This window comes from Solanum dulcamara, chromosome 2 (assembly GCF_947179165.1).
Source record: "Solanum dulcamara chromosome 2, daSolDulc1.2, whole genome shotgun sequence".
NCBI classification, from domain to species: Eukaryota; Viridiplantae; Streptophyta; class Magnoliopsida; order Solanales; family Solanaceae; genus Solanum; species Solanum dulcamara.
This window is the reverse complement of record NC_077238.1, coordinates 7,026,226-7,054,056: the sequence shown is the minus strand read 5'-3', so window position 1 is coordinate 7,054,056 and position 27,831 is coordinate 7,026,226. Positions and strand designations below refer to the sequence as shown.

Genomic DNA, 27,831 nt, shown 5'->3' with positions numbered 1-27,831 from the left:
ACTGCCTACTAAAATTTCTACCCCATTCTTATACTTGAATTGACACCGGTTAAATTTAATAAGTTAAAGGGTCTTTTATTGTTTTATCCAAAAGTAAAGGGACCATAGCATACATTCTTGATTCTACAAACCTCCTCCTTCGTCACCTTCATATCCAAGCCTCGCCTCTGAGAGGGTTTAAGCAGTCGGAAACACCATTGCTCCGCCGCAGCGATTCCTCTCTTTGTTGTGTGAGCTCGCCAAATAATCGGCAAAATGTATAGAAGTAGAGCCACCATACTCACATCCAAATCATTGAGAACTCTATCAAAGGTACGCAGACAATCTCATCATTTAGAATCGTTAAAGTTCGTTACTTTTTCAAGAAATATCAGCACTGCTACTCAAATATCTGAGATTGACAACTATAGTGAGTTGAAGGGGGGAAATAGCAGTGATTTTCAGCAAAATCCAGATGGGGTTTTCAATTATAGCTCGAATAATACGGGTTCTTTGAATAAACTAAGCTGGAAGGGTCAGGAATGGGCATATAATCAGCAGTTGTCTCGTAGCACGGAAGGCGGCGGGAGTTATAGTGGAAATTCTAGGAGAATCGAGCAGAACCCTTGTGGGGTTTATCCGCAAAAACCTAGAACTGAATTTCGAGAACCAAAGGATACCAATAGGTTTCAGCAGAACCCGCATGCGGAAAATGGGAACTTTTCATCTGGGTATGTTAATGTTTCATCTAGAAATGAGTTTCAGCAAACTGTTGGGAGAAATGGGAGTTTATCCTCAAGCAGTAATGATTTCGCTTCTCGAAAGGATTATCAAAGTGATGTAGTTCATAATATAAGTGATAGTGGTTACCATGGTGAAAATTCGTCAAATTTGCTGCGTAGTTCCAGGTTTGAGGGAGGTTTAGAAGCTCAGCCAAGTCAAAATGGAGTATATGGACAGTATCAACAGAATTTAACTGGTTATTATGGTGGAAAGAGTGAAATGTCACAGCAGAATTTCAGTGGCAGTTACACGAGAAACGTAGGAGTGCCTCAGCAAAACCCTCCCAATTATGACCCTGGAAATGTAAGGAATGTTCAATCTGAAAATTCTGAAACGTATCCACGAAATGCAAGTGGGTATAACATGGAAAGGCATACGAATTCAAGTGGCTACTCAAGGGAAATGATGGGGGGATATCAGCAAAACTTAAGCGGCTTTAACCCTTCTAGTGCTGGACATCAAGCTTCTTATCAATCTCAGAATGGAATAGTAGGCCATCAAGAAATGAGAAGTTCAACACCTGTTGAACAGTCGATTGATTCTGCTGATAGCAGCAGTAAAAAAGGTTCAGTTGATGAGCTCGATGACTTCTGTAAAGATGTCAAAATAAAGGAGGCAGTAGAAGTTTTGCATTTGTTGGAGCAGCAACATGTCACAGTCGATTTGTCTCGATATATTATGTTGATGGATGTGTGTAGTGAGGATAAATCCCTTGAGGATGCTAAATCAATTCATGAGCACCTTGTGAGATCTCATCCTCATCTTGACATCAAAATGTACAATAAGATTCTTGAAATGTATGGAAAATGTGGCTCCATCAATGATGCCTTCTTGGTGTTTCGAAAAATGCCTCAGCGTAATCTGACTTCTTGGGACACAATGATTACATGGCTTGGTAAGAATGGACTTGGAGAAGATGCAATAGAATTGTTCGGGGAATTCAAGAAAACTGGGATGAAACCTGATGGCCAAATGTTTCTAGGAGTCTTCCATGCTTGTAGTGTTGTTGGTGATATAGTTGAGGGTATGTTGCACTTTGAATCAATGAGTAAGGATTATGACATTGTTCTCTCCATGGAGCAATATGTGGGAGTGGTAGATATGCTGGGAAGTACGGGATATCTTGATGAAGCTATGGAGTTCATTGAAAGGATGCCTATAGACCCAAGTATTGAAGTATGGGAAACCATGATGAATCTCTGTAGAATTCACGGGAACTTGGAGCTTGGGGATCGTTGTGCTGAGATTGTTGAGCTCCTAGACCCATCTCGTTTGGATGAACAGTCAAAGGCAGGTTTTTTGGATGTAAAAGCATCAGACATCGCTAAGGAGAAAGAGAAGAAGAAATCTGCCCAAAGTCTTCTTGAGGCTAGAAGCAAAGTTCATGAATATCGTGCAGGGGATAGGTCACATCCCGATCATGAGAAGATATATGCATTGCTTAGGGGTTTAAAGCAGCTAATGAAGGAGGATGGTTATATACCAGAGACTAAGTTTGTGTTACATGACGTAGACCAAGAAACTAAAGAGGACGCTTTAATGGCTCACAGCGAGAGATTGGCTTTTGCTCAAGGTCTTATGAATAGCTCTGCACGATCACCAATCCGGATTATAAAGAATCTGCGTGTCTGTGGTGATTGCCATAATGCATTGAAGATTGCTTCAAAGCTTGTTGGTCGGGAAATTATCATGCGAGATGCTAAGAGATTTCATCATTTAAAAGATGGATTGTGCTCGTGTCGGGATTATTGGTGAAGATCCTACCCTTCAGGTAATACTTAGTATCCGGAAGATGTTTTTTCCCTTTTCCTTTTTATTTTTTTTACTTTCTATCTTTGTGGGAAGGGGAGCCTTGGAGTAACTGGTAAAGTTGCCGCCATGTGATCAGGAGGTCACGGGTTCAAGCCTTGGAAACAGCATCTGACAGAAATGCAAGGTAAGGCTGCGTACAATAGACCCTTGTGCCCGCGCATAGCGGGAGCTTTAGTGCACCGGGCTGCCCTTTTTTACTTTCTTTCTTTGTGGCAAAGAAAAGACATAAGCATGAAATTGCTAAACTTTTTGACCAGAAACACGGGATGTAGTTTCACAACCAGGGAATGTGACTCTAAGGGGTCGTTTGGTGTAAGGGATAAACATAAATAGTTCTGGGATTAAAAAAAAGGTTCAGGGATAAAATTTTGGTGTTTTGTTTGGTTGGCAAGTTTGGGATAACTAATCCCACCATTTATATCATAATGATGGGATAAGTTATCCCACCTTATCCTAGGATAACTTACCCCAGGATAATTAATGTTGGGATAACTTGTTCCCAACCAAACGACCCCTAAGGGCATTACACCTAATATTTGTTGGCATTTCTTCAGAACATGTTCAGTTTCCCACTCATTATTATGAAGAAGATCAACTAACGGCCCTTTATCCTATCAAGGAGAAGCTACATATTTCTTACTTGCTTTGGAGATGTTAAAATTGGTAAACTACAAAAAAATTGACCTTTCAACTAAGAGCTTGTTTGGATCAGCTTATTTTAAGTGCTTTTAAGCCAAAATAGCTTTTAAGCATTTTTAAAGCGTTTGGGTAAATTCAAAAAGTGCTTATAAGCACTTGATTTTAAGGTAAAATGTTAAAAATAAGCCAACCATAAGTTAGGATTTCCAACTTATGGTTTTTAGCTTATAAGTCAAAAGCAAAAGCCAATCCAAACAGGCTCTAAGAAGTTTTGTCCATTATGTAAGTTTTGCCCATGGAGCTCTGGCATTAGTGGAACATATTAAAATATGATGTTATTTGTTACCTGCTTCGAATAGATAATACCAGAAATGCTTATGGTGATTTAAGTTACCAGTTTCAAAAAAAAAAAGAAATGCTTATGGTGATTCAAGCATGTTGTGCCGATTGCTTTCATAAGATAATTTACTTCATAGATAATATGAAGTGTGAGTATTTCAATGCCCACCCTGTAGGTTTATTATGATTGAGAATATGATGGCACTTTAGAACGCCTATGTACTAAGACTATTACTGTCTCCGTATCCTCTCTGTGTTTACACTTTTACAGAACAGGAGTTTTTGCGGTTCCTTTTTTAAAAAAAGTGATTTGTTTGGTGGTAGTAGCTTTCTTTTCTTCAAATTTGGGTTATCTGATATGCTTTTCTTTTGTTTTCACATGTGAACTGCACATATTGGATGCCATATCTTTTTGTGCTTCTCTCCCTGCAACATCAATCAAAGTCAAAGATGTATCTGTATATCCTTGGGCTGTAATTTAAAAGGCACAATATACTTTTGATGGTTGCCTAGATATCCCTGATACAAGAACAAGTATAATGACTTCAGTGTATCAAAGTAATATTTATGAGTATTGAATCTTAAGTGCTGAGTTGACAATTGATTATATTTTTGTGACCATCCTAATTATTTAAAAATGTACAAAGACAAACTGATTATGTTTCGGAAGGCTAATTTTGCAGGATTTGAAACTAAACTATCTAATTGAACAAAGTTGTAAGACTGTTAGAGCGAAAAAAAGATCAATGTTGTTTTCTTTTTTCTTTTTTGATAAATGAGAAATGGAAATTACATTAGTAGGAATATAAGCCGAAACATCTCCCGTTTGAGTTTCAACGACGCGTGGGCTGTAGCGCTTCAGATTCTTTAATAGGGACAAGTTACTTGCCTAACCCCAGTTGGCCTACAGATACTAGACTTGGTGGAGTAGCTTATTTTGGCTTAAGAATGTATTAGTTCCTTACCTAGGACAGTTTATGAATGCACTGAGACACTGAAAATATAAAACTCAGGCTCAAAATGAAGCAAAAGCCAAAAACGAATGAAGAGGAGGACATTATTAAGCAGCAGAATATGTATGCGCAGCTTCTGCCTCTGGCTTTGCCTGCTCCACAAGTCCTGGGTATGGAGCGGCAGGTTTGCTCCAACCCCACCACCACCAATTGGTGGAATGAGAATGCCTCCATGCTGTCATGCCTTCATTTGGTATGCTTCCATTGGTTCCTACTAATCCAATGGTGTTGGACATACTGGTGATGACGAACACATACTACATAAGGGAAGCAGACAGTTCAGGTCCTTTTTTGTTCGAGCTTGGGCTGTTTCTCTTAAAATTCATTCTCAGTTTTCAGTCATTGTTTGCTGATGGGCTCAACTAGAAGCTAGATAAAATAATCATTCTGTTCTGTGTCATAGGGTTCTGATATCTCCGTTTTATTTCGTGTAGAAGCATTTTTTGAGGTTAAGCAGCAAACTAAGGATATTTCATATTATTCCGTACCAAGTAGAGATGCATTATATTGTTGTTTGTACTGTTTTCAGAGGTCGTCTAGGATATTCTTTTCCAAAGTTTTGTAAATATTTCCAGGTTTGTCATCTTGTAAATATAATCTCGTTTGAATGCTTTATTTTGGGTGTTGATTTATATGACAATTTCATAGTAAAAAAAGTTAAACTTTTTCGACCATGTATTCCTAAAGCATATTTTTCTTGCAGCTTTAGCACAACCAAGACTCAAGAGTGTAGAGCAAAGCTATCATTCATAGCAGATGTTATGTTTTCTACTTACTCTTATCAGCTGTGAGTGTCGCGCTGTTCAAAGATCGGCAAGTACCTACCATATTTGATGCCACATGATCTCTTGATTTGGTTAGTGCTGGTGAAGTGTCAATATGCATAAGTTGTCCAGAAAGGATACAAAGGTTAGCTCAATAGCAGATACTTGGTCATTATTCTAAAGATTGTGAAGGACGAACGACCAAGTTTTTGACTCATCGAGAAACATAAAGAGCTTCTATACTCTGTTCACCCCGGAACAAGACCAGACGAGAAAACCAATCTTCTCAAACAGGATTAGCTAGACTGTTGTCCATGAAGTGGAGTTGTTTTCTAAGTCTGAAGTTACTAACTGTTTCACATTCTGAAGTATAGAGATTAATAGGATAGGATCCTTAGGGTTCAAAATATTTTCATTTGAGTACTTCTATTCTTTTTATGGAACAGTAATATTAGTAACATGGCTGTTGTATCCTTGTGCTTTGGTGGTCTCCTTTTTCATGTTTGAACACAGTTGGAGTTGGTTCAATTGTCCAATTTCAACAGTTGAAATCAGAACCTGCTCATTTTGTTATGCTGCTATTGTTTACACTTATTGGTTAATGTCCATGGACTTCTACTACTGGTTCAGTTCACCACATGTAATTATTTTGGAAGTCATATCATAAAATATATAATTCATACATTTGTTTGTTTCATAGTTTAGCATATGCTATTTTGATGTTCCTCTTAAAATAACTTCATTTGATACTATTATATAAAATCCTAGTAACCGTATGCTCATTATTGTAAATTCAACATGATAATAAATTTAAGGCGAAAGGAGACACTTACTAAAATTATGGATATGAGATATCTTGGCTCCTTATAAATAGAATTAAAAAAATGACCTTTTTAGATATGATGTGTGTATAAATAAAGTACTCTTATGTGTAATGTGTAAAAATGAAAGTCAATCCATGGGTATATTGTACTCACTAATCTAATTAGTTTAAATAAGTGTAAAATCTTCAATCAAGAATTTCACAATTTCAATGCTCCAATCCGAGACCATTTTCCCTATTTACTTGAGTGAGCTATCAGGATAGTCCAAAAAGAGATTAGTAGAAGTATAGTTTAAACATCGAATATCATATCGTTGAGGTGGTCAATATTATTTATAAAAGTAGTTAGGAATAATTATCCAATCACACAAATTTATTACACTATATTTATCAAACACAGATAATTTCAAAAATTATCAAACATAGCTTCACTTTGATTTTTCTAACAAATACCTAATACACTCTCATCCAACTCCCCAGTTCGTTACCTTCTCTTTCCTAAGGCGCTTGATGTGTTGATACAACTAAATTGAACGTATAGATACAATGTATCTAATAAATATAGAACAAACATAAAAAAAATACAAATACAACTTCAAATTAACAATACAACTCTAAAATAGTATATGAATCGTAATCACGCAAGTTATCGTCTCAAATTTGTGAAATTTTCTCAACAAGTTATTGGGGATGTTGTTTCAGATTCATTCGGGTCGGGTCGGGTCGGGTATGAGTAGTCACAGTGCTCTCAAACATGAAAAATGGCGGTAAAATGCAGGAGCTGGATTCTTCTTTACCGCAGAACAAATCCACCTGAACCCAAAGCCTCACTTTCGCTCTCTCCAGGTCTCCTTTTCCGGCCACCAGTTAACTCAACTACAAATCTTTATATGCATGATTTTAGTCAATTAGGGTTTTTCTCTGCCGGAAAAGTAGATTTCTAAAATCATAACTTTGTAAGAGCTGCACAAATGACGTGGGATACGTCTTCATCAGGATACGGTTTTGAGATATTGGAGTCGTTGAGTGATGATTCCATAACAGAGATATCGGAAAACTGGAATGGCTTTTGCTCCACTTCAGAAGCTCTCCTCAAAAGCAGTGGTGATTTGTCATTCGGCGACGAGTTTGTAATGCGAGCTAAGAATCTCTGTAACCACGGCCTTGCAGCTCTAGTTGAAAAACACTTCCTTCGCCTCATTGAGGTTTAGTGTGAATTTGTACTTATCATAATTTTTTCTTTTGTTTTGAATAAAGTGTGCATATTTTGAAAGTAGATTAAAATACTAAAAATTCTTAGCTTCTCAATTTAGCTAAGTACGAGTAAAGATTGTTCCTTTTTGGAGGAAAATGTTATACCTTGGAAAATTTTAACCTGGATTATTATTTCCTGCATTTGATTCGGTATAATAGTAAGTGATACAGTATATGGTAATTATACAAGGTATAGTATTGGATATAAAGAGAATAATGGAAAATGAATTTCACACTTAAGTGACTGAAATAGTTTTCTTCTCTTATAGTAAATTTTCGTTTTTTGGAGAAGACAATTTTAACTCTTCAAGGGGTTCGAATTGGGAATATGTTATCACAGAGAATTTTTTGGTTAATGAAATCATTTCAATATTTGAATACCTTGAATTTGAAAATGTTTTTTCCAAGGAGGATATTCAAAATATTTGCAAATGATTTCATCAACCAAAATATTCTCTGTGAAAACATTTTCAGCCACATTATGCATACTGTGATTCATCATTTCATAAATTTATGATGCAACTTAGTTTTTGGATTTTTAAAGCCGGTGTAGCCATTATGACTATACTAGGTGTTTTTATTGAACTCACAGTGACAATGTTGTGTCCAAACAGGAAATTTTCGAGAGAAATGGAGCAAGAAGATTCTGGAGTTATTTTGAACCTTACAGCAATGCTGCACCATCTGAAACTAATAAGGATCCAGTACGTACATGCAGTCCTTTGTCATGTCATATATTCTTCTACATTAAAGAAAAGGCCTATCCTATGGAATTAGGAAAAATAGATTACTACTTGATTTTCACTGGGAACATGTCTGTGTCTGTGCAGATGCAGGATTATTATTAATTAGGATTCTCTATGTTTGTTGTAATTTTTGAATTTTTGTAACTTAGTGTAAAGTTTTACACTTCTCCTCCCAATCCAGTCTTACTTTGATAAGAGTATGTCTACACTACATGACCTAACAACCCATTTACACCTTTCTTGAATAAGTGGTTTAAACTCTTTAATGGTTTTAATTATGATACTCTATGCTACAAATTTATTGAACACTGTCTGCAATAGGCTTATACTTTGAATCTTAGCTTTCTTACACTAACTACATTTATTACTTTTGAGAAATAATTTACATGGAAAATGTTGGTCAATATTATCTTGTCTGACTAGCGGACGTGGATGGTTATATCCTCATTATTGCTGCTGATTCCATTTGCCATGTTACCAATTTTAATCTGGCTCAAACGATGACTTGGTTTTAGGGCTTGGAAATTTTGTAAGGAAGTAAATCCTGATTGGTATTGATGCAGATTCTAGAAGAAGAGATTCAGCAAGTAATATGTAAAGCTTTGGAAGAAATAGCATCTCAAAAGCAGTTCCAGGAGAAGTGCCTATTATTGTTGGCTCGTGCTTTACAGTCCTACGAAGAAGAAAAATTGCAAGGACAAGCGAACCCAGATTCTACTCGAGTTTATCTGTTCTCGAAATATCAACTAATTGTGTCTTCAGTTCTTTTGGCTAGCCTTCCTCACCATTTTCCTGGTATGTGGATTACTTCCTCGCTACGTGATTGGTCCTAAGATTGTTTGTTTTGTCCTATTTGAAGTTACATGATTCTCTTTTCTCTATGTTCCATTTAAATCAGTTTCGTTCTGGCACCAATCATGTAGTGAATCACTCAAATGTTCAATACCATTGCCTGGGGTTGTTTGCTGCTACACAAGAATTATGCTTCTTTAGTCACTGATTCATGGCTTTGGTTTCTGAATTTACAAGTTAGATGATGTCTTTACAATACACATGCACACATAAATTGGCAAGGAAGAAGTTTAAATTCTTATGCATTTACATTGTCTTCAATTTTTGGAAGAGACAGAGTGGTAAGGGAAGCTTGATATCAAAAGATGCTTCTATGGCTATGATCTCGAAAGTTCACATTTTTAATTCTTGCTTACCCTTCCCCTTACTATATTTTTTAGGGATGCTAAACTGGTACTTCAAAGGAAGACTGGAGGAGCTGAGTACAATTGCAGCTGCGAACTCCGAGGATGAAGATGAGTTAGGCATGGATGATAAAATGGATTTAGATGAGAAAAGCAAACTTCCCTACAAATGTGGTGATATGGATAGTGATATAAACCATAAATATGCTGTATTTTCAGAGAACAATAAGTTGGTGAAGAACATTGGAATGGTTGTTCGGAATCTGAGAAATATTGGCTTTACATCTATGGCGGAAGATGCATATGCTTCTGCTATATTTTTTCTTTTAAAGGTATATGGCCTACAGTGATAGAGTTTCAGTTGATTTATCTAGATTTTCAGTTGACACCAATCATATTGTGGTGATTCTTCAGATTCTGGATTTTGTTAATTTGACCCAAAAAAAAAATTTCGTTTCAAATTATATAAATTAAACATTCATTTGATCTTGTACTTGTTCTTTTGAATGTGGGTGATAGGACAAAGTACATGATTTGGCTGGTGATGACTATAGGAGCTCTGTTTTGAAGCCCATCAAAGCATGGATACAGGTTGGTCTCATCTGCTAGATCCCAATTTTACGTCTCAAAATACAGTGACAATGGTCCTTTCAGAGTTCTATTTTAGAGTTGCAATACAAGGTCGTTTGAAATTTATCTTCTTCAGCACTAATAGAGTTGAGATGGCTTCTTTTGTGGTGGTCATTTGACTCATTTGGGATACCAAGTGACTGGCATCCTAAAATAAGAGATATCTTTTCCTTGCCTAGTGCACTAGCTTGGATTCATTGATACCCTGCAATTTGACAAGTCAGACATTTTGAGTCAGATGGATCTAATGATTTTGTTATGCTTTTAACCAATTTATTGATAATGATACTTTCACTCATGTGATTTGTGTGTCGATAGCTTGGGAGGCATTGTATAAATGACAAAACAAATGACAGAATAACTTTGTGAAAGGTTGACTATATTATCTTGAATATCAATTCCACATGAATTTTTGTTCAAACTTGAAGAACATAAATAAACTTATGTTTAGACCAATCTGGCTTATCAGGAAATTTCTATTGGATCCTTCTAACATTGAGGACCGATTTGTGCAGGCTGTGCCCCTTCAGTTCTTACGAGCACTTCTTGATTACCTTGGAGATTTTACTAGCTGCAATGACCCTTCCCCTGGCTTGAAATCTCCCCTGGCATCCCACCCCTCCTTGTGCTATTCTGGAACTGGAATTCCATCTGAGGGGCTTGTTAGATGGCAGTTGCGCTTAGAGTATTATGCTTATGAAACCTTGCAAGATCTCAGAATAGCCAAACTTTTTGAAATCATTGTGGACTATCCGGACAGGTGATTTACTATTCCATTTTCTTCTCTTCATTTCTTCTCTGTTTGTGGGGTTCAGTCTCTGTGCATGAGTGTATATTGTAGCAGATTCATAAGCAAGAAAACTCATAGATATAAATGAAAAGAAAGAATGAAGACCTCGTAAAAGAAAAGAGGAGAGGAAAGAAGAGGAGTAACTTCCATGTTTGGTTGAGAAGGGAAGACATATCATCTGACTCTGCTACCCTTAGCAAAGTATTTTTCTCGTTAATACATTTAGCATCTTTTTTGGCATTAGAAAGTTCCATAAGAAAGGGTCTTTCGCTCTGATTCCTCCCACTTATGGATGGAATTGAAATTTAACATTTTGTGCATACCCTTACCCCTTCCCGTTTCTCCCAAAAGTCAATCTCAAAAGCAAAGAGCTAAATTAACCCATGTTCTCATCTCCTTTCTCTCCCTTCCCTTCCATTCAAAATGCAACACTTCTTACTTAGTTAATTAGGTCACTAATTTTTTATGTGGATATAACATGCATAGAGGATGGAATGGTATTCACAACTCCTGATCTTTACTTTTACCCATGTTTCTTCCAGTCTTCCCTGAAACTAATTTACTATGTTGGGCCCCATTTTCTTTCATCGTAGAAATAAAACTTGATGCAACATTCTCCTAGTGTTGTCTCTACCATATAGGTTTTTTAGTACCAATTCAGTTGGAAATGAAAGGAATGAAGATTATGTTTTCTTCACTTATCAAATACCGACATTGTAAATTTTTTATTCATATAAGATCTCAATTTTTCAACTTGCAAGCTGATTGAATGTTAAAATGTGACAGTGCTCCTGCTATTGAAGACTTGAAACAATGTCTTGAGTATACTGGGCAACATTCAAAGCTGGTAGATTCTTTTATCTCATCTCTGAGATATAGATTACTAACAGCTGGTGCCTCAACTAATGATATATTGCACCAATATGTTTCAACAATCAAAGCACTTCGAACTATAGATCCTGCAGGTGTTTTTCTTGAAGCTGTTGGTGAGCCAATAAGAGAATACCTGAGGGGGAGAAAAGATACAATTAAATGCATTGTGACCATGCTTACTGATGGAACTGGTGGAAATCCGAATGGACCAGGCAGTTCTGGGGATAGCCTGCTGGAAGAATTGAACAGAGATGAAGAGAGTCAAGAGAACACTACTGTTGATGATGATATTAACTCCGATGACAAGCAAGCATGGATTAATGCACAAAAGTATGCCATCTTCATCTCTATTGTTTTGGAAATGATTGGAGGACATACTTCATCTTGTACTTTATATCACTTTTTTTGGGTACATTGCACTTTATATCTTATGCATGTATCTTTTATGATCTGAAATCTTGAAGCTGGGAGCCTGACCCTGTAGAGGCCGACCCATCGAAGGGAAGCAGATACCGAAGAAAGGTTGACATACTTGGTATGATAGTTGGCATAATTGGTTCCAAAGATCAGCTGGTTAATGAATATCGTGTAATGCTGGCTGAAAAGCTTTTGAACAAATCTGATTATGACATTGATGCCGAAATACGTACTCTAGAGCTTCTCAAGGTAAGTGGTCAAACCTCTGAGTTTGAGTTCTCTATCGTCTCAAATCAGTCACATGATGTACTCGAAAATAGACACATTTACTGCTGTATGATTCATCTTGATTTACATAGTCAGCTTGACATTTTTATCATTTTCAGATTCATTTTGGGGAAAGCAGCATGCAGAAATGTGAAATAATGCTTAATGATTTGATTGACTCAAAGAGGACAAATACAAATATAAAAGCAACTATCAAGCATCAACCACAGCCAGGTAATGGTTGTAAGTTATTTGTCCTGTTCTTGGGATTCCCACAGTTTTAATTAGTCACAATGATTACTTGATTTGTTCAAAAACAGAGCAAAGGGACCTTGATGTATCTCTAGACAATCTTAATGCTACCATCATATCTTCAAATTTCTGGCCTCCTATTCAGGTATGCACTTATTCTTACATTTACTGATAGAATAACTTTATTTACTAGCTATTGTTAGTAAAAGTCTTAAGTCATCTAGTGGAACATCTTGATCCATTTTGGACAAGAAATCTATTATGTTAAACACGAAAACATTAAATATGAACTGTGCAAGAGGAATATTTCTAACTATACTGCTCCATTTTATTTTATTGATATTAGTTGTGTTTTCTCCTTCCAAAATAATCGTAAATTAATGAGTTCTGAATCCTTTATATTCACAATTCATGGTCTTAGTCTGAATCAAGTAAATGTCTCCTTTGACATCCTTGAATGTGTTGACAAATCTTTTCTTTTGTACTTCCTATTTTCATTGCCTTTGGACTCCTGCAAGGAGTTTAGATGCTGTTGTATCTGCAGCATGGTGTCAACGGATGGATTGCTATTTACTTTCATAGAGATTGCAGAAATTATGTATGAGTTCATGTAAATTGGGAAGGGAGGTCTTTGTAGGTCTGGGGGCTACCACCCCTGCACCTCACAGAGATGAAAGGTAAAAACTGAGAGTCGGGTAGATTTTAGAACATATTCCTTTTTTCTATGTTGATGACAGAGAAGTGACAGTTACTTTCCTTTCTTTTGGTTCCCCCCCCCCCCCCCCCCCAAACCCACAAATCCTTCAGGCAGGCCTTCGGTTAATACAACCTATGTTGCTCGGACTCCTCAAAAATGTCGACGAGTGCGTGTCAGTTCCTCCAAAAATTGGTGCATTTTTGGAGGATCCGACATAGGTGCGTCAACATTTTCGGAGAGTCCGAGCAACATACTTAATAGTGTCAATTGTTTGCCTTTATGGAGCTTTCTTTGTTTTGTTTTGTTTTGTTTTTGCCAGTCAAGTAACAAAATCTGGTTATTCGATGGCAGGATGAGGCAGTCAACTTACCAGAGCCTGTGGAGCAGCTACTGACTGATTATGCTAAAAGGTATACTGAAGTCAAGACACCACGTAAGCTAATATGGAAGAAAAATCTGGGCAGTGTAAAGGTCAGTCACTGTATGGTGTACTTGGGACTCGTGTGTCTTTCGAAATAGTCTACACAAACAGTTGATTTAAAATCTGTAGATCTGAGCTCTCTGTTCTCTGCATCCTTTGATATATAACCAAATGACTGACTGCGTTGTTACCACCATTTTATTGTAGTTGGAGCTCCAATTCGAAGATAGAGCAATGCAGTTTAATGTTACTCCTTTGCATGCTTCAATTATTATGCAGTTTCAAGATCAGAAAAAGTAACTTCATGATCATCTTTGTATATTTATTTTACCAGTTGTTTCAGAAAAGTATTGGCAATGGATGTCAAGGGTATGTACACCTCATGTTGCAGGTGGACATCTAAAAATCTTGCTGCTGCAGTTGGAGTACCTATTGATGTGTTGAATAGGAGAATAAATTTTTGGATAAGCAAGGTTAGTTCCTCTCACTTGCATTTTCATCAGTATTTCGTTTTCTGGTGGAAAGATTTATTTGGTCTTTTATCACTTGGTTAACTAGGGAGTTCTGGCAGAGTCAATGGGGGCAGACTCTGCTGATCATGCTTTTACTCTGGTGGAAACGATGAATGAGACAGGTAAAAGTGGAACTATCGATGGAGGCTGTGAGGAGCTATTGGCGGGTGATGAGGATGGAGAACGCTCTGTGGCCTCTGTTGAAGATCAATTGCGAAAAGAGATGACTGTCTATGAGGTATACCATTCGAGTTTCTTTTTCTTTCTTTTGCGTACAACTGGATCTTGTAAGTATCTGAATCTGATACACTCTCTTAACAGTTGTCATCATGTAAATAGTAGAAGCTTTCTTTTCTCAAAAACTGTTCTTTGTCTATTCTTATGGAAGCTGTGGTTTCCAAACTGTTGAGTTGCATTAACATCATCACATAACAAGCCTGCAGTCTTTCTCTTTGCCAATGAGGTACCTGGGGTTTTGAAATATTGTGCATAATTCCCTTAATGATACAGAAAATAACTACTGATGGGTTTCAAAAGCTTAAACATCAGTTGACAGGAAACTCCTTGTGAAACTTTTTGCAAGGCAGGATAGAGATGGCAGCCTCTTGGCTAGCCTTGTTTTGTCTTACAATCATCAAACCTTACCACCAAATGGGTGTCTGTTGTACAAGTCTGAAATGTGTTCATCTTTTAATTTTAAATTCTAGTGTGTTCTAAGGACAGAAATCATTCTTGCGAAGAACTAAGGACAAAATAACAGAAAATAAACACTCATGTTTTTTAACGAGGTGCTGGTGTGTGACTACAGAAATTTATCACTGGGATGCTTACCAATTTTGGCAGCATGGCATTGGACCGTATTCATAATACTCTCAAGGTAATTATTTGTTTCATAACTAATGAGAATTGTAATTGAATTGGGAACTATGCTGTGGCATGAGGCCATGAAATACCGAAGAATTAAAAGTACTAATTTTTGCTGCAGATGTTCTGCATTGCTGATCCTACATATGACAAATCACTGCAACAACTGCAAAGCTTCTTATCTGGTTTAGTTGCTGAGGAGAAGTTGGAATTCAGAGATGGAATGTACTTTCTGAGAAAGTGATCAATTCCGTCTATATTGTCTTGGTGGCATAAACCTTATCACCACTCCTCAGACGATGAAATGCAATAACATGCTGTTAAGAAGGTAATAACAACATTTGGCTGCAGAGAGATCTCTTTTCTCTACTCTTTTCAAGTGCAGAAATATCTGTTAACTCCTTGCAGTCGATCATTTGTGTGCTATTTAATCAAGCTGAGGGTAAGTTCAAATCAAGAAGGTTCCTGTGGGTTAGAATGAATCGTCATGCTAAACGCACAAGGAAGAGTGTTAGTAATATTTGTTAGCAGATCCTTTGCGATGACAAAGAAACAAAGCCAGCTAAGAGAAGACGTTGGATCTGGTGCTCTATAAAGAGTTTGCTAGTCAGTTAGTTGACAGTTCACTTATTTTCTGTATATGATGTAAACTGAGAAGATTGCACATTTGCTTTCAACAGAAAGGGGTGTCATTGTTTATTTGCTGTATATGATGTAAACTGAATACACTGGCCTTTTGATTTCAAAAGTAATGTGATTCAAACTCTTCGCAATAGTTTTTCATTTACTATTAGTTTGAAGTTTTCCATTTACCCTTAATGTGATTTGAACTCTTGACCATAGTTTTTCATATTTGGTTGGGCAAAATATTTTGGAATACCTTTTCTCCAAAATCGATGAAGAGACTCAAAAAGTTGAGAAGAGAAATTAATACCACAAGTTTCAGAGACTGAATTTGTGAAATGCATTTGCATAACTTGTCTATTATAAGTCCTGAATATAATTGTACGATACACTCGATTAAAATATGAACCAAACTTTTTTTTCAAAAAAATTGGCAATCGAATCCTCTCCGACAAGGTGAAAATAACTAACAATTACTATATTCTCAAATTATGAGTCAATTGGTTTTGTGGCTCAAACATATTTTTCTTAGTTCTATGTCAAGTCTTTTTTCCTCTCGTTGCTTTAATCAGGTATTCCAAAATCAAAAGCGGATCTAAGATGTTAAAGCTTGTGATTTTCATCTCGCGCGTCAAGCACGAAAGCACATAAATGGGGTTCTTTTCTTGCCACTAAACCAATAACTTATTTTAGTTATGAGTTCCAACTATCAATTCTTATATAATTAATGAAATTTTGATATAAATACAAATCTGAATAAAAGTTATTGAATTCCCGAAAACTCTCACCCCATACACTAGATCTGCCCCTCTCCGCAGGACTCTCTCTCTCTTTTAATCTTAAAAAAGGAATAGTTAGGTAAAGAAAGTAAAAAACAACTTAGCCGTTAGCACATCACCCGTGAGAGAGTAAATTCGACCGTTACATTTCCATCTCATTCAAATAATTTCAACGCACACAGAGTTGCTTGCAGTAAAAAAAAAATGGAGGAAGAAGAAGACAGAATGCAAAATCTCAGATGCAAAGCCACAGAGCTTCTACTCAGAAAAGAATGGAAAGACTCCATTGAAGTTTACTCTGAGTTGATCTCTCTTTGCCATGACCAAATCTCAAACACCCATCAAAATCTTGATTCAAATCACCTCTCCAAGCTCAAAAAATCCCTCTGTTTAGCTCTCTGTAACCGCGCTGAAGCCCGTTTAAATCTTCAAGATTTTCCTCAAGCTTTAAAGGATTGTAATGAAGCTTCCCAAATTGGAAACACCCATTTCAAGACTCTGCTTTGTAAAGGTAAGATTTTGCTAAGTCTCAATCAATATGGGTTTGCCTTAGATTGTTTTAAAGAAGCAAGTCTTGATCCCCATGAGTTAGAAAATTCTGAAACCCTTAATGGGTATTTAGAAAAGTGTAAAAAGTTTGAATTTTTATCAAGAACTGGTGCTTTTGATATCTCCGATTGGGTACTCAATAAGTTTCAAGGAAAACCCCCTGAGCTAGCTGAGTACATTGGTTCAATTGAGATTAAGAAATCTGAGATTAGTGGGCGTGGTTTGTTTGCAACAAAGAATCTTGATTGTGGGAATTTGTTGTTAGTTACTAAGGCTATTGCTATTGAAAGGGCTATAGTACCTGAATCAGTTTTTCAAGATTCTAAGGAACAAGCACAGTTAGGTATGTGGAAGAATTTTATTGATAAAGTCCTGGAATCTATCAAGAAATGTATCCGAACACGCGATTTGATTTGTAAGCTATCAAATGGTGAGAATGAGGATCAATTGGAGGTTCCTGACATTGATCTATTTAGGCCTGAGGTAGATGATGGTACTAGATTTCATGATAAGAAGATTGATAAGGAAAAATTACTTAACATACTTGATGTGAATTCTCTTGTTGAGGAGTTGATTTCCACGAAAGTTCTTGGCAAAAACAGTGATGTCCATGGCATTGGACTCTGGATGTTGGCTTCTTTTATCAACCATTCTTGTGATCCCAATGTGAGGCGTTCCCACGTTGGTGATCACGTGATGATTCATGCTTCTAAAGATATAAAAGCAGGCGAAGAGCTCACATTCGCCTATTTTGATGTGTTTTCACCCTTTAAAGACCGTGAAGAGAAGGCGAAAAATTGGGGCTTTGTTTGTAAATGCAAAAGGTGCAATCTTGAAAAGGGTGTTTATTCCAGTCAAGAAATGATGGAAATTGAGATGTTTCTTGGTAAAGGACTAGACAATGGAGGTGTAGTTTATAGATTGGAGGAAAATATGAGGAGATGGATGGTGAGGGGAAAAGGGAAAGGGTATTTGAGATCATCATTTTGGCAAGTGTATTCAGAAGTTTATGAATCAGAAAGATTATTGAGAAAATGGGGAAGCAAGATACCATTAATGGAAAATGTGTTGGATAGTGTTGTGGATGCAGTGGGAAGTGATGAGAGAATTGTGAAGTTGTTGATGAGAGGATTGAAGAGAAAAAATGTACATAAAGGGAATGGAATACTAGAGATGGAAAAAGCAATGAAATTGGGAAGGGGATTGTATGGGAAAATAATGAAGAAACAAACATTGAGGACTATACTAGTTCAGCTTGGCAACTAAAAGGCTATTACTGATAGCCTATTTTCAAGATTTGTCTACAACATCGCGTCAATCTTTAAACAAGTTGGTGTTAGCTATATGAATTTGCACTTCTTCATTTAAGCTCTTTAAGATTAAGTCAACAACAACGTGTCAAATCTTTAAACAAGTTGGCGTCAGTTATATGAATTTGCACTTCTTCATTTAAAGCTCATTTCATTTTCAAGATTAGTCAATGTGTCAATCTTAATCAAGTCGGAGTCATATAAGCTTGTTACATTTAAGCTTGTTACATTTCAAGATTGTAGTCAAGTTGTTCTTTTTTATTTAAGCTTGTTACATTTCAAGATTGTAGTCAAGCTTGTTACTTTTCTCTTTTTTGTCTTGTTGCTCTTTAGCTTTTTTATTTATTTTTTCCCACAAAAGATTATGGAGGATGATTGTAGAAATAAGTTGAAGTTGATTCTTCAGATTGTTAATGTTGATACTTTTTCATTCTTGTCTAGTTCTAACTTATTTTAGATGTAGAAGTGTTACTACCAATGCTTACTTATATTAGAAAAAGCCTTCAGTGAGCTCGAAAAAAAGGAAGGAACTTTTGCACAAGAACAAAGGTTGAATATGAAGTATTCCTACCAATACTTACTTATCAGAAAAAGCCTTAGTGAGCTCGAAAAGAGGAAGGAAGAAGGGTAGGGGTGTGCAAAAATCGAATCAATCGATAAATCGAATCGAGAAAATATGGATTTTTAATGGTTTTATAAAATAAAATTATCGGGTTAACGGTTCGATTTTGATTTTTAGTATTGGGTTATTGAGTAAACTGATAACACATTAAGACAGTAGTAATTTACTACCTTACCCTTCATAAATATTAAATATTAATAATTAACCTAACTAGATACTATACGTCTATATCACTACTCTACACAGTCTGTCCATTTTACAGTACTACTTCACACCGCTTTAGTCTTTACTCTTTTCTCAAAACCTAAAGATTATTTTGTAATTGTAGTTTTTGCAAGTTTGTAAGCATTTGTAATTTGATTAACATCAAAAATTTCATATTATGTTTTGGATGTAACATATAATTGATGTAAGCCTTTGTACTGCATTTGCTCTTATTGATGCAACTTCTCATTATCTTTCTTGTTTCACTATATCAAAACATTTACAGTTGATTTGTTTGTTTCGCTGCATCGCGCCAAATTGTTAGAGAAGTGAGAAGTCATACATTTATTTTATGACCATTTTCTTATTGGGTAAACCGAAATTCGAACTGTTAACGATCAAAATTCGATAAATCGAAAACCGATGAAAAAATATCTTATTAATTTGTTATTGGTTTAACATATTTAAAAACTGATAAATCGAACTGATAATATATAAAACCGAACCGAATCGATCGATGCACACCCTAAAGAAGGGTAGAATGCTTTTACACAAAGAACAAAGGTTGAGGACATTTCTAATGGTCTTCGTGTCAAATACGATGAAGCCCTTCAAATAAATGAGACTTTTTCAATAGAAAGATTTGCATACGATCAAGAAATTAAGACTTTTCTAATAGAAAGATTTATATGCGACAAAAATTCTAATTTTGGTGTATTTAGCTTAGCAAGTCATGCTCATTAGTTTCTATTGATCGTTAACGCGTATTCTCAAAATTCTTAATTATACAACTGTGACATTAGAGGCAGGGTTTGGTAATATTAAAGTTTGACCATATTATGTTTCACACACATAATATCAAAACAATTCTCATCTTTTGGGCCCAGTCAATGGTCCAAAACAGAATGGTCATTAGTTAAAAAAATAGTCATGTATATTAAACTTTCACTATGCCCGAGATTCGAGAAAAGACCTAATTATAACTCATAAGGATCTATTGTATATAGTCTTATCTTATGTTTTTATTAGAATTTGTTTTCAGAGACGGAACCACATTGTGGCTAGGGGTTTTCATTCGAACTTTCTTCGGCGAAAAATTATACTATTTATATATGATTAAAATAATTTTTTATGTATAAATAGTAATTATCGAACTCCCTTCGGCTATTTTATGTGTCTATTTCTTCAGATTTTGAATTCCCTTATTAAAAATTCTGGCTTCGCCAGTGATTGTTTCCATAGGTTGAAACTGTGACCTCATGATCACATGACAATAATTTTATCCAAATATATAACTTAAGAAAATTTTAAATTACAAACTGGTAATTTGTAATATTTCTAAAATTAATTTGTAAATTTAATTTGTGTTATATCTGAAAAAGAAAAAGAAAAAAAGTAGTGATTTATCTGTGTGGCAGCATACAGTTAGCTGGTCCAATTTGTTCATCTACATTTATTTTTGTTCTTATCAGCTGAGTATTTGTACTATACATAATCCAGCAAAACAAACACTTCGGGTGTGTTCGAAATGGAGGAAAATATTTTTTTAGAAAATAAGTAAATTTTTTATTTATTTTTTATATTCGATATGTAATTAAAAAATATTATTATAAAAACTATTTGTATATAATTTAAATAAATATTATTAGTAAAATGTAGGAGGGCTATATAGGTGGAGGTGAATATGAGGTGTGTTGATTTGTAGAGAAGATAGAATCAATATAAAACACCATATGTTAATAGTGACAAATTCATAATTTTCACAAAAAGGATTTCAAAAAAGCAAAATATTTTGCATGAAGTTTGAAGTTGAAACATTAAGGTTCAATGCACTTTTTTTGCCGAGAAGATTCAGATGATCACCCTGACAACCCCCTAGATTTGTCCGTGTTTACAATAACAACAACAAATTTAGTATAATCTCACCATATGGGGTCTGAGGAGGGTAGAGTGTACGCAAATCTAACCCCTACCTTAAAAGGTAGGGCGGTTGTTTTCGAAAGACCCTCGGCTCAAGAGAGGAAAACAAGATAAAAGGTCAGATAGGGACAAGCATATCTAAAACAAGATGAAAACAAAGAATAACAAAAGTGAAAAAGTCATGGTAGAATAGTACGTAAGCATATCGAAAAAAAATAATTCTTTACTTCCAATAGATAAATTATTTCACTCATTTTTGAGATACTTATTTTTAAAAAAATTTGACCAGTCAAATATATATAGATATTCCACCCCACCCCCCAACCCAACACACACCTTTTTGTTTTTATTTTAATAAGAGAATATATTCTGTAAATCTTCATATGAGTAATTGGGTATGAAATTCTCTGAGTACTTTGAGCCACAAAAAACAATGACATCATCCATGACAAACTTTGCAAACCTAATCAAGCTAATTATTTAATGCTTAGCTAAACTTCAGCCAACCCCTAAAAGCTAAAACTAGAAATTAATAGTCCGTTTGGATTGACTTATTTTTAAACAGCTTATAAGTTGAAAACTGCTTATAAGTTTTTTTTTTAAAGTATGTGCAGGCCAACTATTTTTTTTTTACTTATAAGTTGTTTACTTATAAGTTGTTTTCAACTTATAAACTACTTAAAATAAGTTCATCCAAATAAACTCAATTATTTATTGGGGCTTATTTTAGGCACAAAATGATTTTAAGTTGGCTAGTCAAACATTCAAAAAAACCTGAAAACAGCTTATAAGTCAATCCAAACGGCCTCTAAGTTATAATTCATTGACTATTTTTTTCTCAAGAAAAAGAATAAAATGTTAATTCCTTAATTATTTATTACAACAATGAAATTAACAAGAATAAATAAAAGGAAAAAAAAACAAGAACTTGCTAGTCTATCAGTCTTGTTGATCAAAATAATTAAATTTAACTTGATGACTTTGACTAGTTATTAGTCCTCATTATAAATATTGTACTAGGCTATCCCTAATTATATTTATATATATATATATATATATGTAGATGTAATGGATAAACTCATAGAGTAGATGCTCGACTATATGAAATTAATTAAAGTTGCACATATGAATAGTTGTAACTTTGTTTTACATTATTAAAGGGTGTGGGGAGGGGGGGGGGGGGGGGAATGGAAATAGGGGTGATAAAATTAATTCATGAAATATGATATGTTCCACTCAATTAACTCGTTTATTTATTAGAAGAATTTATTTTGATATGTTCAGATTCAATTTATCTAATGTTGGATTGATTTGACCTAAGTGTGTAGTTTAAATTATAAGAAAATAAATTAAAGAAATTAAAAATTAGTAAAAGTTGAATGAGTTGAGTTATGATCTTAAAATTTTATTTATATTGAGGATTTATATCAAGCTATGAATTAAGGAATTTACGTTTTGGATACACATTTTAGTACTTAACCAGTTAAAGATGCACATATAGAAAAGGGAAAAGGGAAAAGGGTTTGATATACCTCTGAACTTTGTAATTTAGAACTGATATATTTTTCTTTATAAAAGTGGCTCAAATAAAATAATAAAGGTAAAAATCACCTAGAGGCAAAAGTTATAAGGGTGATAAAATTAATTCATGAAATATGACATTTTCCACTCGATTAACTTATTTGTTTATTGATTCAATTTATTTTGATTTACCCAGATTCAATAAAGGGGCAGCCCGGTGCACTAAAGCTCCCGCTATGCGCGGGGTCCGGGGAAGGGCCTGACCACAAGGGTCTATTGTACGCAGCCTTGCCTTGCATTTCTGCCAGAGGCTGTTTCCAAGGCTTGAACCCGTGACCTCCTGGTCACATGGCAGCAACTTTACTAGTTACTCCAAGGCTCCCCTTCATTTACCCAGATTCAATCTATCTAAATATTGGGTTGATTTGGGATAAGTGTATAGTTTAAATTATACGAAAATAAATAAAAGAAATTAAACATGTACTATATTGTATTTGCGTGTATATAAAAATCTGAATCTAAGAGAAAATGCAATATTAGATACAGATTCGGACAAACCCAATAATAATTTTCACTTAGATCTTGTAACGTATTAGAAAATGTATTAAATATGTAGACGTTTGGACATGCGATTTTATCTCGTGATATAAAATCATGAGATGAAATCAGCGTTTGGACGTGCGATTTCATCTCATGATTTCAATCAGCGTTTGGACGTGCGATTTCATCTCATGATTTCAAATCATGAGATGAAATGTCAAATTCTCTAAAAAGCTTAATTTGGAAATTTCATATCATGATTTCACATTTTTCAAATACAAAAATTGACCTACAAGTTTATATTTTCTAAAAAAGAAACCACCATTTTATATCTATATAATCTTTTGCGAGAATATCAATGGAGTGATGAAATATTCACGGAATATTAATATAATGATATAGTTACTAATGATATTGACTAACAAAGACCTCAATAAATATTGTACACTACAACTCATGTTCAATTTTACTTTTTATTGAACTAATGTTCGATCAATAAATATTGTATATTTTTAGAATAGTTAAGTGATAGTGTATTATACTTTTATTATAAGCTTTTGCTTATTTGGTATTAAGATTGTATGAAAAAATTGGACAATTTTAATAGTTTTCACAATTTATGAAAATTTTATATTTATGAGCAAAAACTATAATTTAAAAATCTAAATTGCATGTCCAAATAAAACTTCAATTCCATCTCATATGGCCAAACAAACCCTAAATTTCTTATTTTATTCTTAATAATTAAGAATCTTCTATATAAACATTAATTAAATTTAAATGTGTAACATTCTTCTTAAAATGAACTAGAAATTAAAATTAAATTAAAACAGAGAGAATATATTTTTATTTAAGCTGCCCTGTTGGTGATTCTACTTCATATGTTCAAATTGGATCACCATTACATCATCTAGTGGCAAAAATTTTATTTTAGTAATTATATCATTGTTTATCGGAGTAAAATAATTAATAATTAAAGATGCACATAAAATAATGAAGGTAAAGATCGATCATATTAAGTCGTGATTAAAAAGAAACCAATTGTTTTTTAGTGAGGAATTTTAAAAAAGAAAAACAATATACTATATTGTACACATGTGACATGTCTACATGATTATATCAAAACGTCATAGAATATACTTTGTTTATTAAGTATTCTACCTTAATACCAGTGTCACGACCCGAATCCGAGTGTGATAGCACTTATCTCAATCCATCGAGACAAGTCAGCCCTCAACGAAAAATAAATGCGGAAGTAATTGAGATAAAGCAAGGTTTAACTTAGTCAAACACAAATAAATAATCTCAAAATCCCCCAAGACTGGTTGTCATATGTACAAGCCACTAATACATTATTGAAGTACGAAAAAAAATACAGTCACAATGTCTTTGTCTCTAGAATATGACTAAAACATAATAAAATAGTAAGAAGTGTCCGCTAGATGAATGTAACAACTACCTCAACACTCGAGATGATAGCCTCGGAAGTGGTAGAAAATACTAGAAGATCAAGCAGGTCCGGGCTTACAACCTACACAAGTGTAGAAGCAAGGGGTGAGTAACAAACAACACGGTACTTAGCAAATGGATAACTAAAACTAAGCAAAGCTCAATAGATACAAGTACTCCTATCATCCCAACCGAACCTCCTTAACTACAACCTGCATAAAATCAGCCTAACTCTACACTCTACACAATAATAATAATAATAATAATAATAATAATACAGTCCACTAATACTCATCAGTAGTCTCATCAAGTGAATCATATCAAGTCAAGTTCAACATATACAAAGCAATAAGTGGTAAACACGAATTCACAAATATCAACAAAATGCGATGCAATGTAAGGAGATGATGCATGTCTGTCCTATAGGTACACATCCGCTGAATTACAGTCCAAAACCCATGGGGGACATTTCTGTTCATGTTACTTGCCACGGAGCATGTGGCCCGTCTCCTCAATATACATATCCTGCCACTGAGCATGTGGCCCGACCCCTTTGTTTCATAATGCCTGCCATGGAGCGTGTGGCCCGACCCCTTTGTTTCATATTATTTTCAATCTCAGCACAGTATGTTAGGACCAATGCAACCAATTCATGTTCATATGATTCACGATAATAACATGACAACAACAATAATTTTTTCTACCTCATGTCAACATAGTCATTTCACATATTTAAAATAAATCCATAATCTCATCACATCAATTCCACCAATGCATGTCATTAGATCGCTATTTTATACCCCTCGTCTTTATTTTTAAGGTCAATCATACAGTCAATAACCCAGTCAAATTCTCATTACTCCCAATGCACATAACAAGGAAATACAAACATCTACAAGCTTAAACTGAGGTTTAGAAATTCACTTGCCTTAATTACTCAAGCAATCACTCCGAGACTTGAGCCTTCCCTTTTCGTTGGGCTTCAAAATAAGTATTATCTAATCAAATAAATAACCACAATAAGATTTCGAAACTAACAACACCCATGTCTAGTTTAGACCCAAAAACTCACATAATTCTATAATCAAGTTTCCAAATCTTGATGCCAATTAATAAATCAAACATTATATTTTCTAAATTTCAAGCCTAGAGTTAAGTCTCAATTTTCTCCAATATCATAAATTTAATAAAATTCATACAACATAATATGCATAATATTTAATTATCTATCTCAATATATCAAAACTTAATTCATAATGTGATAACAAATAATAACAACTAAACTTGGAGACACCGGTTACAAAACTAGTGACAATAACTATGAACTAATTTTATTAATCTACCTTTTAAATATACAAGCACACTTATGTAAACCAGTTGACAATGATTGTCCCTGATTGCAACCACTATTGTTTTTGCGCCGACGGCAGCACTAACCTTAATTAATATATATATTTTTTCCTTTTGTCAATATTACATCACCAATGTTCTTTGTAGATCAATTACTTTCTCTTTCACAATTCAATATTATAATAATAGAAAAAAAAAAATATGAACCTAACTATCATCTTACCTGATTGTTCTCTCTTTTTTTTTTAGCACTTCTTTCTCGTTGTTCGAGCCGCACGGGTAAGATTCTCACTTAATCTCTTTATTTTTTCTCTTCTAATTAATTATGTACTAAAAGTAAAAAATCCTACTATTTATTTTAATAAATATGGGACAAATGGTATGGGGTCTTAAATAACTTAACAATATAGCCCACTAATTAAATTAATAGTTAAAATCACTCATCAACTAATTAACCATAATTATCGAATAGTCCAAAATTTCCAATTTAAATATATGAAAGAGATCTTTTATGAAAGAAGAAGGACTCGTATTCAAAATGGCCTAACGGATCATTACAATCAGTGATGGATTTATTAACGGAGCTAAATCTCAAGGTGAATTTTGCAAAATTTTATATTACTGAGTCATTTACCTAGTCAATATACGATATATATTTTTTTGCTGAAGAGGATTTTGATATATCCTTCTCTATCTAATATAAGCATTAAAAATGACTGCTTTCATGGCTAGAGAGAAAAATAACTAGTGGAATATATCTTATGGGCCAGTCAAATATCGCTAACTCTGATTAATATTTTTATATCGTAATTAATATTAAATTTAGTCTATATTAAAATTTAATGGCTCATTAGTGAGGTGGTTAGATAAGAACCACAAGTAATTATCTTATCTACCCTCTTTTGATTTGACAACTGTCCACTTGCTAAAGTAGGAACTTCTAGATATTTTAGGCAATTGATTATTTACTCAAAACTAATTATTTTTTTTACTAATAATTAGTCTAATTAAGATTACCATAATTTACTTAAGTTGACATGTAAGAGATGTACTTGCTTGATCGATCATTAGGAAAAAAACAATGTTGATCTCCATTTTTTCCTTTTATTTATTCTTCAAGCCAAGCCAAAAGTAGATGGATAAATTTTAGACCTTTTTTTTCAAAGTATTTTGGTATATGATGTTCGTTCATTTCAACTGATATTTCGTTAATGACAATGATAATTATGATACAGTTTGCTAACAATAAAGATATGAATTAGCGGCAGAATGGAGGGGCGGAGCCGAAGGAATTGAATCGGGAAGTTTCTATATATAAAGTCTGTTTGAATAAGCTTATAAAAAGTAACTTATAAGTCAATAGTTAAAAATCATAAAAAGGAAATACCTTACTTTGAGCTTTTGTCATTTGGCTTATTTTAAAACTTTTTTTTGCCTAAAGGTGAGTGCTTTAAAGCACTTTTTTACTTTTTCAAACACCTTCAAAACTAAAAAAAAAAAAAAATACTTAAAAGCCAAAAGCACCTAAAAATAAGCTAATTCAAACACCCTCATATATATTTAAGGAAGGCTGATGAAGGTTCTATCTTTGCCAGTGATTTGGATAGATCCATTATATAACGAAATGTAAAATCAAATAATGTTGGACATTGCAAGGACAAATAAACACAAATACACGAATCACTTTTATTTTAGAGACTCCATTTGTGAGATTACGATGAGCTGCTGTTATTATTTAATGCGCTCAATGAGACTCATTTTTTTTAGTTTGTAAAATCTTCTTGAAAATCGAAAAGAAACTTAATTATTAGCTATATTTTGTTGAATATTGTGAGAATGTATAACGTGTATTTTAACAAACACATTATAAATCACGTGTGACATTGTTTTTT

At 34.3% G+C, this 27,831-nt stretch overlaps 3 protein-coding genes across 7 annotated transcripts; all 3 read left to right on the top strand.

Annotated features, from left to right (window-relative positions):
• Window positions 1–108: 108 nt before the first annotated feature.
• Window positions 109–6,024, top strand: LOC129880166 (pentatricopeptide repeat-containing protein At4g32450, mitochondrial-like). Of its 3 annotated transcripts, XR_008765343.1 has the most exons (3): window positions 109–2,533; window positions 2,651–2,698; window positions 5,269–6,024. XR_008765343.1 is itself a non-coding variant. In XM_055954094.1 (2 exons), the coding sequence occupies exon 1, from the start codon at window positions 256–258 to the stop codon at window positions 2,515–2,517; it is 2,262 nt and encodes a 753-aa protein (XP_055810069.1). In that variant the 5' UTR covers window positions 109–255; the 3' UTR covers window positions 2,518–2,533; window positions 5,269–6,024. The 3 variants fall into 3 exon arrangements, 2 of the variants coding, with proteins under 2 accessions (XP_055810069.1, XP_055810070.1); XM_055954094.1 differs by lacking the exon at window positions 2,651–2,698; XM_055954095.1 differs by lacking the exons at window positions 2,651–2,698; window positions 5,269–6,024 and adding an exon at window positions 4,566–5,261.
• Window positions 6,025–6,871: 847 nt separating this feature from the next.
• Window positions 6,872–15,844, top strand: LOC129880165 (anaphase-promoting complex subunit 2). 3 transcript variants are annotated; one of them, XR_008765342.1, is made up of 17 exons: window positions 6,872–7,357; window positions 8,021–8,110; window positions 8,716–8,947; window positions 9,385–9,680; window positions 9,868–9,939; window positions 10,494–10,738; window positions 11,555–11,971; window positions 12,106–12,307; window positions 12,445–12,559; window positions 12,646–12,722; window positions 13,626–13,745; window positions 13,903–13,991; window positions 14,087–14,168; window positions 14,254–14,445; window positions 15,016–15,084; window positions 15,193–15,399; window positions 15,480–15,844. XR_008765342.1 is itself a non-coding variant. In XM_055954092.1 (16 exons), exons 1-16 carry the CDS (start codon window positions 7,124–7,126, stop codon window positions 15,313–15,315), a joined length of 2,655 nt encoding a protein of 884 aa, XP_055810067.1. In that variant the 5' UTR covers window positions 6,872–7,123; the 3' UTR covers window positions 15,316–15,844. The 3 variants fall into 3 exon arrangements, 2 of the variants coding, with proteins under 2 accessions (XP_055810067.1, XP_055810068.1); XM_055954092.1 differs by having other exon boundaries at window positions 15,193–15,844; XM_055954093.1 differs by lacking the exons at window positions 15,016–15,084; window positions 15,193–15,399; window positions 15,480–15,844 and having other exon boundaries at window positions 14,267–14,439.
• A 677-nt stretch (window positions 15,845–16,521) lies between these two features.
• On the top strand, window positions 16,522–18,530 carry LOC129874932 (methyltransferase FGSG_00040). The gene has a single exon (XM_055950328.1). The coding sequence runs from the start codon at window positions 16,679–16,681 to the stop codon at window positions 18,287–18,289; it is 1,611 nt and encodes a 536-aa protein (XP_055806303.1). The 5' UTR covers window positions 16,522–16,678; the 3' UTR covers window positions 18,290–18,530.
• Window positions 18,531–27,831: the final 9,301 nt, after the last annotated feature.